The sequence below is a fragment of the Pongo pygmaeus genome, chromosome 22 (assembly GCF_028885625.2).
Source record: "Pongo pygmaeus isolate AG05252 chromosome 22, NHGRI_mPonPyg2-v2.0_pri, whole genome shotgun sequence".
Taxonomy (NCBI): Eukaryota; Metazoa; Chordata; class Mammalia; order Primates; family Hominidae; genus Pongo; species Pongo pygmaeus.
Genome location: NC_072395.2, coordinates 50,096,180 through 50,116,094, shown reverse-complemented (window position 1 = coordinate 50,116,094; position 19,915 = coordinate 50,096,180). Strand labels below are relative to the sequence as shown.

The 19,915-nt window shown below is 44.8% G+C and overlaps 1 protein-coding gene across 17 annotated transcripts in view; it reads right to left on the bottom strand.

Annotated features, from left to right (window-relative positions):
• Positions 1–6,653: 6,653 nt before the first annotated feature.
• Positions 6,654–19,915, bottom strand: part of TTC3 (tetratricopeptide repeat domain 3) — a 130,789-nt gene continuing 117,527 nt past the window's right edge. For 5 of the 17 annotated variants that reach the window (XM_054468858.2, XM_054468863.2, XM_054468859.2 and 2 more), the window contains 5 exons: positions 19,490–19,851; positions 17,833–17,959; positions 17,500–17,640; positions 15,192–15,284; positions 12,422–14,076 (listed from right to left, as the gene is read on the bottom strand). In XM_054468858.2, the coding sequence (XP_054324833.2) occupies positions 13,942–14,076; positions 15,192–15,284; positions 17,500–17,640; positions 17,833–17,959; positions 19,490–19,851 (858 nt within the window). In that variant the 3' untranslated portion in view covers positions 12,422–13,941. Of the gene's footprint in view, positions 6,859–12,421; positions 14,077–15,191; positions 15,285–16,807; positions 17,204–17,499; positions 17,641–17,832; positions 17,960–19,489; positions 19,852–19,915 lie in introns of those variants that run through there. The other 12 variants (XM_063659743.1, XM_063659744.1, XM_063659740.1 and 9 more) reach the window with 8 other exon arrangements.

Genomic DNA, 19,915 nt, shown 5'->3' with positions numbered 1-19,915 from the left:
AATTATGGGCCGGGCACAGTGGCTCATGCCTGTAATCCCAGCACTTTGGGAGGCCAAGGCAGGTGAATCACTTGAGGCCAGGAGGGCAACATGGCGAAACCCCGTCTCTACTAAAAATATAAAAAATTAGCCAGGCGTGGTGGTGGGCTCCTGTTATCCCAGCTACTCGGGAGGCTGAGGCAGGAGAATCGCTTGAACCTGGGAGGTGGAGGTTGCCATGAGCCGAGATCGTGCCACTGCACTCCAGCCTTGGTGACAGAACAAGACTCCATCTCAAAAAAAAAATATATATATATATAGATGTAGTTCACATCACTGGGCAGCAGCATGGATGTAGGTGGAGGTCAGTGGGACTTTGAAAAGTCTTACCGAGCACAGAACCAGACTTCACTCTCTGGGACTGTCCGGCACATTGCACAACATCTGGTCTCGAACTCCCAACCTCAAGCAATCTGCCCTGCTTGGCTTCCCAAAATACTCGGATTACAGGCATGAGCCACCACGCTCGGCTCACAATTCTTACTTTAAGTACACATGGAACATTTGCCAAGATAGATTATACTGTGGACTATAAAACAACTCAAAGTCTTAATAATTGTAAAAGGATTTGAATTATACAAAGTATATGCTCTGACTCTTGGAATTAAATTAGAAATTAGTAACAGAAAAATATCTGAAAACTCTCCAAATACCTGGAAACTAAATAGCATACTTTTAAATAACTCATGGGTTAAAGAGAAGATCAAAATTAGGAAATATTTTGAACTTAACCAAAATGAAAACCCAACATTACAGGCGCAGATAGGTTTAGTGATGACTTTTAACCAATATTTATGGAAGAAATACCAATTCCACACAAACTCTTTCAGAAAATCACAGAGAAAAGAATACCAAACGAGGTGTGGTGGCTCACGCCTGCAATCCCAGCAGTTTGGGAGTCTAAGGCAGGAGGATCACTTGAGCCCAGGAGTTTGAGACCAGCCTAGGCAACATAGAGAGAAACTTTGTCTACAAAAAAAAAAAAAAAAAAAAAAATTAGCCCCAGCTACTCAGGAGGCTGAAGTGGGAGGATCACTTGAGCCTGAGAAGTTGAGGCTTCAGTGAGCTGGGATTGCACCACTGCACTCCATCCTGGGCGACAGACTGAGACCCTGTCTTTTTTTTTTGAGACAGAGTCTCACTCTGTCACCCAGGCTGGAGTGCAGTGGTGTGATCTTGGCTCACTGCAACCTCCGCCCCCCAAGTTCAAGAGATTCTCCTGCCTCAGCCTCCTGAGTAGTTGGGATTACAGATGCCTGCCACCACGCCTGGCTAATTTTTTTGTATTTTTAGTAGAGATGGGGTTTCACCATCTTGGCCAGGCTGGTCTTGAACTCCTGACCTCATGATCCACTCACCTCGGCCTCCCAAAGTGCTGAGATTAGAGGTGTGAGCCACTGCACCCGGCCTGAGACCCTGTTGGAAAGGGAAGGGAAAGGAGGGGAGGGGAGAGGAAGGGAGGGGAGGGAAGGGAAGAGAAGGAAAATGGAGAGAGGGAGGGGAAGGGGAGGGAGGGAGGGAGGAAGGAAGGAAGGACGGACGGACGTCTGGGTTCATTATATGAAGCCAAATCACCTTGTTATCAAAGTCAAAGAAAGACAATATAAGAAAATATAGATTAATATTCTTCATGCACATGGATGCAAAACACTTTTAAAAATTAGAAATTGGAAACAACTAATTTCTAATTAGCTGGGACCACAGGCATGCACCACCACAGCCGGCTAATTTTCTATTTTTAGTAGAGACGGGGTTTCACATGTTAGTCAGGCTGATCTCAAACTCCCAACCTCAGGTGATCCACCCACCTAGGCCTCCCAAAGTGCTGGGATTACAGGCGTGAGCCACCGCGCCCAGCCCGCATGCCCAGCTAATTTTCGTACTTTTAGTAGAGACTGGGTTTCACCATGTTAAGCCAGGCTAGTCTCGAACTCCTGGCCTCAAGTGATTCACTCACCTCGGCCCCCCAAAGTACTGGGATTACAGGCGTGAGCCACCACGCCCAACCAGGAAAATGCAAATTAAAACCACAAAGATATCACCTTATACCTGTTATAATGGCTATTATCTTTCTGATAGTGAAAGAGGCCAGGCATACTCTCATGTTCACTGAATCATTATTCACAATAGCTGAGATATGAAATCAACCTGGGTGACCATCAACAGATGGATGGATAAAGAAAATATGGTGCATCTATAGACACCATGGAATACTATTCAGCTTTTAAAAAGAAGGAAATTCTGGCTGGGCACAGTGGCTCATGCCTCAATCCCAGCACTTTGGGAGGTTGCCGGGAAGCGGAGTTTGCAGTGAGCTGAGATCACGCCACTTCCTTCCCTTCCTTCCCTCCTTCCCTTCCTTCCCTTCCTTCCCTCCTTCCCTTCCTTCCCTCCTTCCCTTCCTTCCCTCCTTCCCTTCCTTCCCTCCTTCCCTTCCTTCCCTTCCTTCCCTTCCTTCCCTCCTTCCCTTCCTTCCCTCCTTCCCTTCCTTCCCTTCCTTCCCTTCCTTCCCTCCTTCCCTTCCTTCCCTCCTTCCTTCCTTTCCTTCTTTCCTTCTTTCTTTCTCTTTCTCTTTCTTTCTTTCTTTTTTATTTAAGGCTGTCTCTTATGGGAAAAAAATAAGGAAATTCTGTCATTTATGACAACATGGATGAACCTAGAGGGCATTACGTTAAGCCAGTCGGGCCGGGCATGGTGGCTCACACCTGTAATCCCAGCACTCTGAGAGACCAAGGTGGGTGGATCACTTGAGGTCAGGAGTTTTGAGAGCAACCCCATCTCTACTAAAAATACAAAAATTAGCCGAGTGTGGTGGCACATGCCTGTAGTCCCAGCTATTTGGGAGGCAGAGGTTGCAGTGGCTGAGATCATGCCACTACACTCCAGCCTGGGAGACAGAGCAAGACTCTGTCTCATTTAAAAAAAAAAAAAAAAAAAAAAAAAAGTAAGCCTGTCACAGAAAGACAAATACCACATGATTTTACTTGCATATGGAATCTAAAAAAGTCAAACTCATAGAAGTAGAGAATAGGATGGTGTCTACCAGAGGCTGGGGAGTAGGGACAGGCGAGAGAATGGAAATATGTTGTCAAAGGGTACAAAGTTTCAGTTACGCAGAAGGAATAAGTGTTCAAGATCTATTTGCACAGTAGGGTGACTGCAGTTAATAATGCATTATATATTTCAAAATAGCTAAGAGAGTAAATTTCAGATGTATCACCACAAAAAATAAGTGAGTTGGTGGATATATTTGTTAGCTTGATTTAACTATTCCACATTGTATACACACATCAAAACATCACATTGTATCCCATAAATATATACACTTATGATTTGTCAATTTAAAATAATATTCACTTCAAAAATTAGAACATTGGATTTAACAATAATATAAAAAGGATGGCCAAGTGGGGTTTATATCCCAGGAAAGTAAAGTTGGCTTAACATTTAAAAATAATTTATCATATTAACAGATTAAACAAAGAAAACTTAAAATTTGATACATATGATCATCCAAATTGCAGAAAAAATTTGACAAATCTGATATTGACTTCTGATTTAAAAAAAAGCTTTCAGCAAATTAGAACTATAAAAGAACTTCCTCAACCTGCTAAAGGGCATCTACAAAAAATCTACAATCAACATTATACTTAGTAGTAAAATATTGAATGCTTTCAGTCTAAGATGAAGAATGAAGTAAAACTGCCTGCTGTCATCTCTTCTGTTCAACATTTGGACTTAATTTCATTGTATGTAGTTCAGTAAGATAAGAAATAAAAGGCATCCAGATTGGGAAGAAAGAATTTAAACTATCTTTATTCTCAGATGACATGATTATTTATGTAGAAAATTCTACAGAATCCATAAAAAGAAGCTACTAGAACCAGTAAGTGTCTTTAGCAAGGTTGCAGGATATACAATAAATATACAAAAACCAACTGCTTTTCTATATCCTAGCAATGAACAATCAGAAATTAAAATTAAAATAAACATTGTTAACAGCATCAAAAATAGAAAATACTTAGGAATGAATTTCACAAAAGATGTGCAAGATTGAAAGATGTGTACACTGGAAACTACAAAATATTCCTGAAAGAAATTAAAGAATACCTGAATAAATGGAGAGAGAGTCCATATTCACAGAGTGGAAGATTCAATCATGTAAAGGTGTCAAGTCTCCCTATATTCATCTATAGGTGCTTAGATCAAAATCCAAGCAGACTTTTTGGTAAAAATTGATGTTAATTGTAAAATTAATATGGAAGTAAATAGAATAGTCAACAGCAAAATTGGAAAAGAACAAGAGGACTTACATTACATGATTTCAAGGCTCCAAGTTGAAATAACCAGTTAACTATATGCAAAAAGAAAGTGAACCTCAATCCTCATGATATATAGCACATACAAAAATCAACTAGAAAATGATCATAGACCTAAATGTAAGAACTAAAACTAAAAAACTTTGAGAAGAATAATCTTATTGACTTTGGGTGGTTTGGCAGATTTCTTTCCTTCTTCTTCTTTCCTTCTCTCCTCCTCCTCCTCCCCCTCCCCACCCTTTCCCTTCCTCCCCCTCCCCCTCCCTCTCCCTCTCCCTCTTCTTCTCCTTCTCCTTCTTCTTCTGAAAAAAGAGATGGGGGGGGTCTTACTGTGTTGCCTAGGCTGGTCTCAAACTCCTATACTCAAGTAATCCACCCACTTTGGCCTCCCAAAGTACTGGATTACAGGCACGAGCCACCATGCCCAGCCTTGCTGACTTTTTTAAATAAAAAAAACTAAGTATAAAAATAATAAGAAAAAATAATAAATTGGACTTCATCAAAATTGAAGACTTTTCCTCAAAATTACAAAAGACTGTTAAAAAATACTGTTAAGAAAATGAAAATGCAAGCCACAGACTTGAAGAAAAATTACAAAACACATCCGACAAATGACTTGTATCTAGAATATATAAACTACTAAAAAGAAGCAACTGTCCATAAGACACATTCACTCGTGTGCCACGTCAGTTTACCATTGCCTTGGCAACACCCAGACATTACTTCCCCTTCCCACGGCAAGGACTCAATGACCCAGAAGTTACCACCCTTTTCCTAGAAATTCCTGCATAATCTGCCCTTTAATTTGCATATAATTAAAAGTGGCTATAAATAGGACTGCAGCACTGCCTCTGAGCTGTTACTCTGGACGCACTGCCTGTGGGGTAGCCCTGCTGTGCAGGGAGCAGCACCTCTGCTGCCGCTGTGCACGGCCGCTTCAATAAAAGTTGCTGTCTTAACACCACCAGCTTGCCCTTGAATTCTTTCCAGGGTGAAGCCAAGAACCCTCCTGGGCTAAGCCCCGATTTTCGGTCTCACCTGCCCTGCATCAGCCTCATGAGCAAACGTGAAGGGGAAACCCACTGCAGCTGTGGTGTGAGGGCGAGCAGTAGTAAACGGGGGTTCCAAGGCTTTTGCCGCCTGCGTGCCTGAGAAGGTTTTGTTTTGGCATGGGAACCTGAGCTGAACCTTGGGGGACAAGTGGGTTTTGTATTAACGGGAAGAAGCAGAATGGCTAGAGGAGAGAGTTGGCTTAGCAAGTGCAAATCCTGACATTTTCCAGTTACATGACCTTGGGGAAATCACGTAACCTTTTAGGTTTATTTCCTTGTCTGTAAAATGCAGGCAAGAGTAATGTCTTCTTCATAGGGTACTTGGGGAAATTAAATGCTGCAATGTTGGTGGACAGGTAACACAGTACCTGAAATGGCCATTAGTAAATATCATGTTGGGAGATGGTGAAGAGCAGGGCTGGAGTGAGGGGCTTAAGGAAGGTCACATGGAGGTGGGAATTCAGATTCAGAGGCCACCACAGCCAGCTTGTGGGGTGTGGCTCTTACTCTGGAGCCTGGGTTGAGTTTTTTTGTGTTTACTGAGCAGCTAGTATGTGCAAGGCACATTCATTTAATCCCAGCGCTCCAAGAGAATAACTTCTGAGGCCCCTGCTGCAGGGAGCAGGGCTGTGGCAGGGGTAGATGGGAGCTTGGGAAGGGGTTGAGGGGGCTGGCTCAGGCTTCAGTGAAACCAGGTGTGAGGAGGTAAAGTGAGAATGAGGCTGACGGCCTGGGGTGGGTAGCAGTGAGGGCAGGTACTTGGGCCAGGACTGGGGATCCATGGGTGCTCCCATGGCCCTGCAGGGTAGACCCACTGGCAGGCCTGACTGGGTCAATTTTAAGCCACAGGAAAAAGCGGGTGGGGGTGTTGGAGGAAGCAGGGGCTCTGTAAGGCCCTGATGGATAGAGTAACACAGGTGACATCGCATCAGAAATGCCCCCTACCTGGCCCCAGACCAAGTCCCCAGAGTCTAAGGCCACATGTGAAACTAGTATTTCATGGGGCTGACCAACAAGCTGCACTGCCTGCCGCATGAATCCCTGCGCTGCCAGGCTCAGGCCACTGCCCCCCACCCCCCACCCCCATCCACCCCCTGAGAATCCCCACTTCTGTACAATCCTCCAGTCAAAGAGTGGCTCTGGCCTCCTTGGGCTCCGGAAACACCCTGGCAGGCATTGCTCCTCTGGCTTCTCTACCTGACTGCCCGCCCCTGCCCTTACCTCCTCCCCCATCCCTCAGGCTGCACTCAGATGACGCCGTTCCTGGCTTCTGTCTAAACCTGGGTCAAGTTTAGACAAACAGACTCCCTTATCCCCTTCCCAGCTCTGTTTTCCTCGGGATCACCTGTGACCTCCCACGTATTGTGTGATTGTAGATGACATCCGTCTCCCCTCCTGCAGTGCTGAGGCCTTCCATCGTTTCTTCTGTCCCCTTTGTATGGAAGCACCTAGAACAGGGCAGCACATGAGACCAGATGAATGAATGGATGAGCCAGTCAACAGATCAATGTGTGGAGTTCAGTGGCCCGTCCAGATGACCAGGGCCGCATGGCTCACCCCAGAGATAAAGCCAGATGCACTGAAGCCCCCGGGTAGAAGTGAAGGTGGAGAGGAGCCAGCTGAGGACACCAGACCCCTCCCCTAGGAGAGGTCCCCGGTGGGGGAGGGAGGAGGGGGAGGAGGGGGAGCTGGACAGTCTTCTGAAGGAAGGGGTGAGGCACTGTGCCTCAGCTTTCAAAGGTCTGGCAGTTGCAAGGTGGTAGCAGTTTGGAAACTGGAAGCAAAAGCGATGTGGCCTCCAGTGAGGCCCCAGTCAAAGCCGGAGTCCTGCTGGCGCTGGGGCGGTGGCCAGCGGCGGGAGGCACAGTGTGATCTGTTTAATGGCTTCCTCTTTTCAGAGGCCGCTGGCTCACCCCGCGGGAATGAGGTGGCACTTCAGGACATGAAGCTTGGAGCTGGTGGCAGATTTCTTGGAACTGGCGGCGGGGAGATCTAAATTAAGAGCTTTCTATCACACCAAATAAATAGAAACTGAAATAGAGGACTGAAGGAATTAGGCAGAATGCCTTTATACACAACTTCTGAAAAACACCCAGAATGGTATTTATGCACTGAAGTCCCAAGGTATTTGCTGAAAACAATGACAGGTCTGTTTGACACAAAGGCACATGTTACAGAGAGCAAGCTTGTCTCTTTGAAGTGCCTGCCACAGGAGCCCTGTAACGCATACCAGCTGCTTGTTGCGGAGGCTCTCCTGGCAAGGCCAAGGGACCGGCCCTGGTCCTTCCTCTGGGAGGTAAGATGAGTCACCTCTGGCATGGAGGTGTCCTCCCGGTGGCTTCTTTTTGGGCACTCCTGAAACAGACCTGCTTTGCATTCACATGCACCCTCTCAGGCAGGGCCTGGCCAGAGGCAGGAAGGGGCCTTCCTTGGTGTTTCATAGCACAGGACCTGTTGTGGCAGGGACAGACGTTCTGCTGGGAGTGGCTCCCAAGGAACCGCTAAGAGGCTAATGCAATGACAGACTCAGCCTGTCTCTGGGCCAGAGACGCTGCAGAGAGCAGTGTCTCCTTTCCAGGATGGCAGAGAACCAGGCAAGGCCAGGCGGTGGCAGGGGAAGTGAGGAACCTAGCCAAAGAGCAGTGGGAAGGAGCTCTCTCAGCAGAAATCATCCCAGCAGGGTTTGCTGAGTGCCTGAATCACCATTTCAAATGTGAAATGAGAAAGGTATCAAGGACACCTCCAGCACCATCAGACCAGCAGAACTCCAGGCTTTACCAACTTTTCCAGGGAAGCAAAGCAGCATTTGCCAATGACTGTGGTGTAAGTACTCCAACGATGGTTGATTTCAAGCTACCAGTGTGACCCCACTAAACGCAGAGTTGGGAAGAGTTGCATTGTACGGTATTTCCACCATACAGATACTATAGACCTCAATAATCCCAACATAATAAGCTGAGGTAATCAGGAGTACATTGGTTTTTGATATAAGTGTATACATAATTCAAATTTTTTTTGTTTTTTGAGACAGGGTCTCACTCTGTCCCCCAGGCTGGAGTGTAGAGGTGTGATTACAGCTCACTGCAGCCTCTCACACCCCAGACCTTCACCCATGCCCCGGAGAACAGCAAAACAGGTCCTTGCTAAGTACATGGCCCTACCTGCTAGAACCAGGAAACTTCAAGACAACTTAAAATACCCTGTGTATTGGTCCATTCTCAGGCTGCTATCAAGAACTACCTGAGACCGGGTAATTTATGAAGAAAAGAGGTTTAATTGACTCACAGATCCACAGGCTTAACAGGAAGCATGGCTGGGAGACTCAGGAAATGTACAATTATGGAGGAAGGTGAAGGGGAAGCGAGCATGACTTACATGGGGGCAGGAGAGAGAGCGAGCCAAGGGGGAATGCCACACACTTCCAAACTATCAGATCTCACGAGGACTCACTATCATGAGATCAGCAAGGGGGAAATCCGTCCCCATGATCCAATCACCTCCCACCAGGCCCTTCCTCCTATTTGACATGAGATTTGGGCAGGGACACAAATCCAAACCCTATCACCCTGCCAGCAATGTTCTAATTTATATTTCCTTGGTGATTGATTTTGAACAAATGTGGCTATCAAAATGCCAACAAACCATCTGGATACTTGCGAAGTGCCTATTCAAATCTCTTGCCTATTTCTAATATATTGTTATCTTTTTCTTACTGATTTGTAGTTATTTGTACATTCTGGAGGAGTCTTGTTGGAAGTGTGGATTACCAGCTTCTTCCACTTCATGGTTTGCCTTTTCACTCTCTCAACAGAAACTTAAGAGTTCTTAGTGCAACAAAATCCAGTTTATCAACATTTTATTCTTGGAGCTAGTGCTTCCTTAAAATCTTTGCCTATTCCAGGGGCAGGAAGATTGTCTGTTTTCTTGTAGAAGCTGCATTATTTTGCTTTCCACATTGAGGACTGTGATCCATTGGGAATTGACATTTGTATATGTTGTGAGAGGTCAAGCTTCATTTATTTTCATATGAAGATCTTGTTTTTGTTTTTGTTTTGAGACAGGGTAACTCTGTCACCCAGGCTGGAGTGCAGTGGTACAGTCTCGGCTCACTGCAACTTCTGCCTCTCAGGCTCAAGTGATTCTCCCACTTCAGCCTCCCAAGTAGCTGGGACCACAGGCATGTGCCACCATGCCTAGCTAATTTTTGTATTTTTTGCAGACAGGGTTTCACTAGGTTGTCCAGGCTTGTCTCAAACTCCTGAGCTCAAGCAATCTGCCCACCTCAGCATCCCAAAATGCTGGGATTTCAGATGTGAGCCACCAGGCCCTGGCCCCCAAATTATTCTTCTTAACATAGTTAAAAGTCTTTTTTTGCCTTGATGGTTTATCAATCCGACTTGATTAACAGATAACTCATTAGGATTTTCTAGTTTACTATTGTTTAGTTTCTGTGTTCTTGCTAAGTAATATTTATCTTTTTTCACCTTTAAAGGGAGAATAGGAAGAGACAGTATAAAGTGGAGGCGATGGGCTGGGTGCAGTGCCTCATGCCTATAAATCCCTGCACTTTGGGAGGCCAAGGCAGGTGGATCACCTGAGGTCAGGAGTTCCAGACCAGCCTGGTCAACATGATAAAACCCTGTCTCTACTAAAAATATAAAAATTAGCCAGGTGTACTGGCGTGCATTTGTAATCCCAGCTACTCAGGAGGCTGAGGCAGAAGAATCGCTTGAACCTAGGAGGTGGAGGTTTCAGTGAGTGGAGATTGTGCCACTGCACTCCAGCCTGGGCGACAGAGCTAGACTCCATCTCAAAAAAAAAAAAAAAAAAAAAAAGTGGAGGCGATGATGGAACAAATGGGAACAGTTCTCACCCTAAGCCAGGGAGTCTGGACTACACACCTCCACTACAATGCACCTTGCCTGGCCGCACCGATGCTCCAGGGCAACCCCCTAGTGAGCCCACCACAGGGCTCTGATCCTGAACCCAAACTGGATAGGAAAGGTTGACTCAAAGCTGCTCAGTCCGGTAATTTGGGAAAGCCAAAAGGTGAAATGATCCATTGCTGTAGAATCAATCACAATATTCCTGAAGTCAATTCAGGGAGATCTCAGGAACAAAGCTGTTATTTTCCAAAACGACTTTGAGGTGATTTGATTTCTTCTTGCTCTTTTCACCACTGGATCGTGTTCCAATCCAGGCCACACTGAGGAAGTGGACTTCCTAACCTAACAGAGGCTTTCCTACTGTACCATCCTACTCTTTCTTGTGCAATTTCCAGGCCCTTAATCTTAGTGACAGTTAGTTATTAGCTCTGGTTATCACGAGTTTGTGTGCAGGCACTGTGCTGAGCACTTCACCAGGAATTTACTCATCGTATACCCTCCCAGCTTCTCCTTCTGAGCCCTTCTTTCTTTCTGAGGTCATACTGCAGATGCTTTTTGGTCCTCATTCTGACCAACCATCCTTTCACTTTACAGCCTCTGCTTTTTCAGCCTCCTGAGTAAGTACTTCAGGCTGACAGAAGGAACTTCCATCTTTGCTATTGTGTCTTCTACTGTTTCCTTTAATTCCCTTCTCCAGTCATCTGACTAAAAAACTACTCTAAAATAGTTTTACTGCTTCAGTTTGCGGTGTGTTGAGCACTTTGACCACCTGCTGCCACTGCGCACACGTGCGTGCACACACACACACACACACATCCTTTATCCGTGGGAGATATGTTCCAAGACCTCCAGTGGATGCCTGAAACCACAGAAAATTCCAAACCCCACATAAGCAATGTTTTCTCCTATACATATGTACCTATGATGAAGTTTAATTTATAAATTAGGCACAGTAAGAAATGAACAACTAGAACTAGTAATAAAATAGAACAATTACAGTGTAGTAAAGATTATGTGAGTGTGGTCTCTCTCCCTTAAAATATCTTATTGTACTGCACTGTACTCACCTATTTTCAGACCACGGCTGACCGTGGGTAACAAACTGTGAAAATCAAAATCACGAATTAAGTGGGGGCACTTCTGTAGTCTTTGAGATTACCTTAAAACCATAGTAACATTTTGCATTGCTGGGGCACCACTTCAATTTTATACCGGTCTATCCATTATTCATAACATAGATTAAGCAGTTCAGCAGGGAAAACTAATCTAAAATCTTTTTTTCTTTTTTTGAGATGGAGTCTCACTCTGTCACCCAGGCTGGAGTGCAGTGGTGCGATCTCGGCTCACTGCAAGCTCCGCCTCCTGGATTCACGCCATTCTCCTGCCTCAGCCTCCCAAGTAGCTGGGACTACAGGCACCCGTCATGATGTCCGGCTAATTTTTTGTATTTTTAGTAGAGACGGGGTTTCACTGTGTTAGCCAGGATGATCTCAATCTCCTGACCTCGTGATACGCCCACCTCGGCCTCCCAAAGTGCTGGGGATTACAGGCATGAGCCACCACGCCCGGCCTAAATTCTTAAGGAATAGTCATTGCTTTAAATTAAATTAAATGCCATCAGACTAAAAATATGTACTGATAATACTTTGAATACACTTGAATAAACAGAAGACAGATTTTGAAAATGAGTTTTCTTCAAATGACCTTTCACTCTGTGAGTGCTCTGCATACCCAGAAGCCCCTCTATAGAGGAAACCCCATCGACAGCCTCAGAGGCCCATAAATCCACAAATGCCTCAAAAAAAAATACCAAGGAATACAATTTATCTTCAACATCCTTATACGTATTCACATGAAAAATCTCTTAATTTAGCCTTAAAAAGTAAACTCTATCTCTGTGTGAACTCCTATAGTTGATCTTATGCAGGCACAAAGGAAAGTTCTGACCCAGGCCCTAAAACGCCCTGAGACCCCTGGTCAGACTCCTCAGACACAGCATGGCGTGGCTGTTCTTTCCTGATGAAAGCACCCTTAAAATGTTAGCATTACATACATGTCCTAAGTTTTCCAGGGTAATGCATTTTTAAAATTATCTAAGAAAGAATGGACAAGAGTGACAGTGAACTTCTCGTTTTAGAATGTTCTTTACTCTGACAGTTGTTGGACAAATATAAGGCATGTTCACAAGTATCTGAAGTTATGTACAAAACACACTCATTCGATGGATGTTCCTCTTCTCCTTTTGTACTTGCTGCTGCAAACTGATCCTTATGCATGTTAACACCCATAGCACTCAATTCTTAAGGATATGCAGACAATGTTTTGGGGACCACCGTGGAGAATCTGTTTCAAACTAAGGCATGAGCTTCTAAGAACTAAGTCACTAAGACATCAGAACTCACGGTGAACAAAGGCAGAGGAAGGTGACCAAATCAGCTCATAAACTCATGACTCTAAGTTTCCAGTGGAACAAAGAACACATTGAAAAACATTTTTTGATCCTTCATGTTGGAGAGAAATGGAATGTGACCAGAATTCATGGTTCTATATTTACCACTGTCTAAAAGTCACAAAACAATATCTAATTTTGTCATGGTTTCTAATGCAGTTACAGTTTTGTTCTTAGGCCACAGTACAAGACTGCATGCATACTTTACACAAATATCAAACACAGAACGACTGTAACACAGATACCTCAGGGTTGTCTAAAGACACAGCTTCTCTTTTTGTGGTGGGGTAGGGAAGGAGAATGGTGGTGGCCATTTCCACACACAGCCTGTTGTGTGCTCAGCACAGCTGGATGCGGATCCCAAGCACTTGCTGACTGACTCACAGAAGAGGACAGAAGCTGCTGAGGAGGGCAGCGGAGTTCAAAGAGCAGGCTCCAACCGGGGGCTGGGATGATGGACACACAGCCTCGATTCCAAGGGGGAAAAAGTCTCAGTCAATACTAATTAAAAAGTGTTAATGATTTTTGAAAATCAGATTACATCTATAAAAGATGAAAAGCAAACACTTAAAACAATCTATTGGGGGAACATAAAGTAATAAAAAATCAAATGCAGATGGGATTTCACAAAGAGGAGATTTGAATCTTTTGGTCTAAATCAGTCAATATTTTTACATTAACTATAAATTATTAAAATATAGTTTGCTTATGCCCATCCTTAAAATGCAGAATCTTTGAGGAAAAATATAGGCATATCAGGAATACAGACTCTTGTAAAAAATTTAAAAAGTCAGTATCATCTCTCTTGAGGAGCTACCACAACAGGTTTTTCAAACACAAAAGGGGAACAAACGTGGGGCGCTTGGCTATGTTAAGAATTCTTATCGCTAGAATACTGCTTCGAGACGCTCATAGTACTTTCTAAAAGAAGCCACCCACCTCAAAGAGCCCTGCGCAGACCCAGCGACCCATGAGTGTGGTAGCCGACATTTTATTAGCCACTGTTGGCCATCATCAAAGTATTCACTCAGAGTGGGGAAATTACTTAATATCAACGATATTAACGATTTCCATGTATTAGCTTTGTGACACACAATGCACAAGGGTCTTCAAATGTGTGTTTTTTACACCAGTGGCAGAAAATTGTCATTCTTCGGATTCAACACACCGGTGGATGACACTTCAGTGAAGCGTGACTACCTAGAGGAGCAGGAAGGCGGCTCCCGATTCTCACTGGGCCAGCCTCTTCCAGAAGGTGACTCTTCTGACAGGAGATCACGACCCTGGCAGGCCGGGCAAGCGCTCTGCCCTTTAAGCCACTGCTTAAAGCACTGAAAAGGAGAAAACAAAATCAGAAGATGCCTTCAGGACCATGAGGAAGCTTAGCTCCCCTGTGTTGCTGGGCTCCTTGGCAGGCGTGGCTCACTTGCCCTTGGTCTCTTGGGTCTGGAGCTGCCCAGTACTCAGGGACACCAACGCCCGCTCAGGCCAGAGTGTGGACAAAGCCCCAGCCGCAAACGATCCCACCTCAGGGTCAGATCCTGAGCGCTCTGGGCCTCCAACTGGGCCTCAGGGGGTGGCCTTGCCCTGATCCCTGGTTCCAGGCTCGGCTCTTCCACTTCAGCTGCGCCAAATTCCAGAGTCTGGCATTCTCGGCCCTATGACCCAATCACTCATTCTTAGCCCATCCCTTGGCCTGGCCTTGGCCCTTGGCTCTGGAACAGCCCTCCAGCCTGCACGCCACACTCCTGCTGCTGCTGCCCACACTGCAGAGGCTGTGGACAGTCAGCCAGCCCAGACATAAGACCCTGTACCCAAGGAGGCACACCACACCAGAGACTCGGCAAGTGGTCTCAATTCCTTTCAGTGAGCATGCTATATTTATCCCGTTCCAAGGGATTAGCGAATCCCCATGGCAGAGACCTGATCTGTTCTAACCCAGCAGCAGGGGTGCACACAAATGCTCACGGTACCTAGAACACCAGGAGAGTTCACACACAGATCCCAGAATGGTACGAGCAGGACTGTCCCCGGGTCAGGCAGAAGGGACTCAGCTAGGTTTAGTTTTTCTCCTCTAAAATGTTAAACTGACTTCATATACTACACTAAGTAAAAAAAATGGTTTCACTGTTTCTCCATTTAGTCAAGTGTGTAAGAAATCACCTTTCAAGGAACTAATGCTGCTTTGAATCTCAGCACTAACAAGTGGCTGGAGCTGCCGTTCCCCTCTCCCCACAAGGGATGGAAAGGACGGTCTTCAGAGCTGCCCCTCCTGCAGAGCTGGTGTGAGGACAGGGAGGCATTGAACACTGACGTGGGAGGTTTGCAAAGAAAACGGTTTGAAAGCACAATAAATACTGATGACTAGAAAACAATTCCTTTCTTATTTTGAAAACATTTGAAGGTCCCAATGCATGCTGTAAGGATGGCCAAAAAGAGCTCTTACCCCTTTGTGATACTTGTGCCCACATCTGAGCACACGCACGTTTTTTGATTTGAACACCTCGTGGCATATTTCACAGGAACTTGCACCCAGTGCCTGTGGAAACAAACACACCTGAATAGTAAAGAATAACTACAGTTGTTTTTATGACACGAGTTCTTCCTTTAGGCGGCCTTCAAACATCTTCTGCCACAAAGGGTGGCAAATTATTCACAATTACAGCTAAACAGTCTGAGGAAACAACTTATTTTTTAGTAGCATTTCTTAAGAAAAAATATAAAAATACAAAAAGAAAAGTATACTTTTAAAGTTCTAATTTCCTCAGAGAAAAAACTGTTTTATGTGACCAGAAGATCCCCAGGTGAAGATTACCATGCCTAAAGTACAGTATGGGATAATCACATGGCATGGTGTGAATTAATCATTCATCTAATCATCTAACAGTTGAGGGTAGTAAATTCCAACACATCCACACAATGGGCTATTGTGTAGCCAAAAGGAAAATCAAGACGGAAGCCCATAATCCCTGACACAGAAAGCTGGCCCCAACAGCCTGCTGAATGAAAGCAGCTAACAAGACAGCATGTATCATATATAACTCACTTTTTAATAAAGGGGCTGCATGTATACATACATGCCTAGAAAAACAGTTAACAGTGGTTGCCTCAGGGTAAGGGAGATTTAATCTTTTTCTTTACTATTTTCTAGTTTCTATGAGCATGGATTACTTGTGCAAATCAAAACAAAACAAACGGATGGCTCATCCGGCAAACATCCATGGGCAGGGTCAGCGTGGGGTGCTGGACGCAGAGATGAATGGAGGGCTCTGGCCTCAGCGGCTCACAGTCTGGTGAGCACAGACAGTGCTTTCGATGTGAGAGCAGACCCGAGTGTCGCCTGGGACTCCAGGCACAGTTCTCCCTGCAGCTCACAGCACTTACCCTAACCTGCATCATTAACTTCTACTCTAGCTCACTGCCTCTTAACTCTGAGCACCTTGAAGGCACAAAATGAGTCCCATCTGGGTATTTAGCAGCTGGCGGAAAACCTAGCTCAAACTCATGCTCTAAACACCCCTGCTGAGGGAGTGGGTGAATGCAGGCAGCCCTGGCAGTGGGATCAAGTTCAGGGAGTGGCACTGGAGGCATCATCACCCGAGCGCTGAGAAGACCTTGAACTGCTGTTCAGGGTTTTGCTGTCTCTCCCAAGGCATGACTCGGCCCAGGAGGAGATGGGGCAGATGCTGCAGAAGGAGGGTTCATGCCCCTCCACTGCTGCCCATGACTCGAGGGTCGGGGAAGAAGAGGAAGTGCCAGACCGGGGAAGAGCCAGTGAAGGCCTCTCCAATGCCCAGTGCAAAGCTCGGAGCCAGGTTTAGTTTGAAAAAAATATACACTTAACTTGACTGTTCTCTGTTTCCTAGAAAAGATGGGCACAGTATATTTCTAAGTAAAAGAAAAAGAGGACAACCACAATAAAAAAAAAAAAATGGAAAACAACCAAAAAATTCAGCCCCTCAGAGAACATACAAAGTGTGACTAGCGTATTCAGTTTTGACTAATTCACATATACATGCATTCAAGAGTTTAGAAAAATATATACCAAAGTGGTAATACTGATTACAGGGTGGGTTTTTAAATGCCCTTTTTATTTGTATTTTCTATTGTATGTAATACTTTGTAATTTGAAAATTAATATTTTTAATTTTAACAAACTATGGTAATCAAATTAGGTCCCAGTTTGAATACATATTTTTCTTTCTCATACAATCTGGTGAAGTTTCAGTAAGTCAGCTTTTATATCTTCGTTACTACAAACATCCATCATGAAGCAAAAAGAGAACTCTCTTCTCCAGGCGATCACGGTCTATCTTGGGGTGGGTGTGGCCACACAACACACTGATGCATCTGTGCAATTCCAAAGCCATGGTTACACAGAAGAAAATTGTTCAAAAATGATTTCCCCAACTGTTCAAAATACCACATTGGATGTACAAAGTTCATGTACTTGACCATCTGCAGAAAAACAAGGGCAAGAGAGAGAAGGCTCAGATCCCCCACGATGGTCAGAGCCCTTGTCACTCATGTGCAGGGGCTTCTCTCCATGCTGGGCCCAAACATATCACAGCAGACACCATGACCTTGGCCATTCACCGATTGCTCTAACTGGACACATTCAAGTACACTGAAATTCAGTTTCTAATGCTGGGATAAAATAAATTAGGTCTAGAAATGAATGGGGCTAAATCATGGATTAAAAATTTTGTTTGCTTGTTTTTCATTAAAAAACAAAACTATACAGTTATACATACAGCCCTCACAGGGACATCTGCTTTCTGCCCCTTGGTTTTGGGTGATGGTGCAACAACCGCCGAGGGTGGGCCCTGGGAGGACCTGGTCACGGGGGCGGCAGAACTGGGCTCATAAGTCCTCTTGTCCTTTCCTGGGTTTGGCTGCAAAGATAACAGGGGTGGCGGGGAGGGGACAAGAGGGAAGCAACCAGTTATCCAACAACTTGACCATCTTCTGTCTTTAGTACATTGCTCTCTAGGTTTTGGTTTGAAGCTTTTTTTTTTTTTTTTTTTTTAACAATTCTCATATTTTATAAATAAATAAGGATGAAGTGGAACATCTAGATAAAATACCTTTTTCTTTTTCTGTTCATCTAGAATGTGTTCTGTCACTCTTTGGACAATTTCATCAATACTCAATCCTGAGAGTGAGTTCTTGTTTTTGCTTCGCACTTTTTTAATAAAACCAGCAAGCTCGGTGCTGAAAGGGAGAGTGAGTGATAAATGACAACAGAAAGTTCTCTACTGCTAATAAATATTACATGCCAATATTAATCCAACAGCCCAACCCAAAGAAACAAAGACAAATGCACATAAAATTAATTTGAAGACCACTGGTAACAAAATAACTATCCAAAAAGCATAACTTTTTTTTTTTTTTTTGAGACAGTGTCTCACTCTGTCGCCCAGGCTGGAGGGCAGTGGTGCGATCCCTGCTCACTGCAACCTCTGCCTCTCGGGTTCAAGCGAGTTTGTAATTTTTTTTAAGAAGAGATGGGGTTTCACTATGTTGGTCAGGCTGGTCCCGAACTCCCGACCTCAGGTGATCCACCTGCCTCGTCCTGGCGTGAGCCACCATGCCTGCTGGCTAATCATATTTTAACTGCCCCATTGTTTACAAATTTCAATTTTGAAGCCTGTAATTAACACTGTCTCAGAAACTGAAATAACAGGGCAGATGCCAAAGGTCATTCCTGAGCACAGAGTCCTTTGTTCCTAGCTGCACTTCAGAGACACCGCCTCTACCTCATCATCTTTCACAGCTGAGACAAGAGGCAACTCTGCCCCCCTCACACCAACCTGAACAGCAGAAACCAGAGGTGGAGGCAGAAACGCTACTGAAGAGCCTGCCATCATCCCAACTCTATTTACAGCTCTTGCTCACTCAGGTAAGGGCAGCTTTTTTCCACATTCACAAGGACCGCTTGTTAACATGTCCACATGCCCCATTCACTATGGAATTCCATCCAGTCCTCGACCTCACACTCTAACAAATCAGAGGTCTTATATAACAAGGTATAAGTTGCTGCTGCCTTCTTTGCTATATGTAATTTTGTCCCCCCAAATGATGCAAAATTATTGTTTTGCAGTTCATTTATTGATTCTATAACACTAGTTTTAGACAGTGCTATTGGTCTCATCAAAATCTTAGTAAATTGTCATGGGTTCTGATGAATGTTAATTACCCAGTAGTCAATGTTTTCAATTTACATATGCACATTAAAAAATTTATTTGAGGCTGGGTGTGGTGTCTCATGCCTGTAACCCTAGCACTTTGGGAGGCCAAGGCGGGTGAATCACTTGAGATAAGAAGTTCAAGACCAGCCTGGCCAACATGGTGAAAGCCCACCTGTACTAAAAATACAAAAATTAGCCAGGTTTAGTGGTGCATGCCTATAATCCCAGCTTCTCAGGAGGCTGAGGCAGGAGAATCGCTTGAACCCGGGAGGCAGAGGTTGCAGGGAGCCGAGACTGCACCATAGCACTCCAGCCTAGGCGACAGAGTGAGACTCTGTCTCGAAAAAAAAGAAAAGAAAAAAACCCATCAATTTATTTGAAAATACTTATCTCTGTATTTACAAAAAGAAAGAAATGTAGCAATTGCCTTTCTGAGCAAAACAATTATGCAACCCTTTTCATATTAACACCTAACTGGCCATGATTTTATCTAATCAGGAAACCTCAGTTCAATAAAGTATCGAACACAGTCACAGACATTTTCTGTTCATACCTGTTGTAACATGGGAATACCACTGACAGGTGCTCAATAATACTATTGAACGGCTTTTTTGGAGACTGGCTTGAACGCGCAGCACGTCCTGGAGGAACAGGCTGCTTCCGATCAGCCACAGGGCTTTGTTCTGACAGAGTTGCCTGGCCAGCCCGTTTTGGCCCTGGCAGCTGAGTGGCTTCAGGCTGACCAGGGGGTGGCCCTGGCAACAGTGCAGAAGGAGTCTCCCCTGGGGAATCACCAGCAGAGAACACACTGGGATCCCTGTGAAGTGCTGCGTGGTTTCCAGTCACGTCACTTGCAGAAGTCACAAGCCCTTGGTCATCGTGGCCTGAAGACTCAGGGAGTAACTCGGGATGAACCTGTGAGGAACACACCACACCATGGATCACTTAGGGCTTCCCTTGAAGTCAGAGGATGAAACGC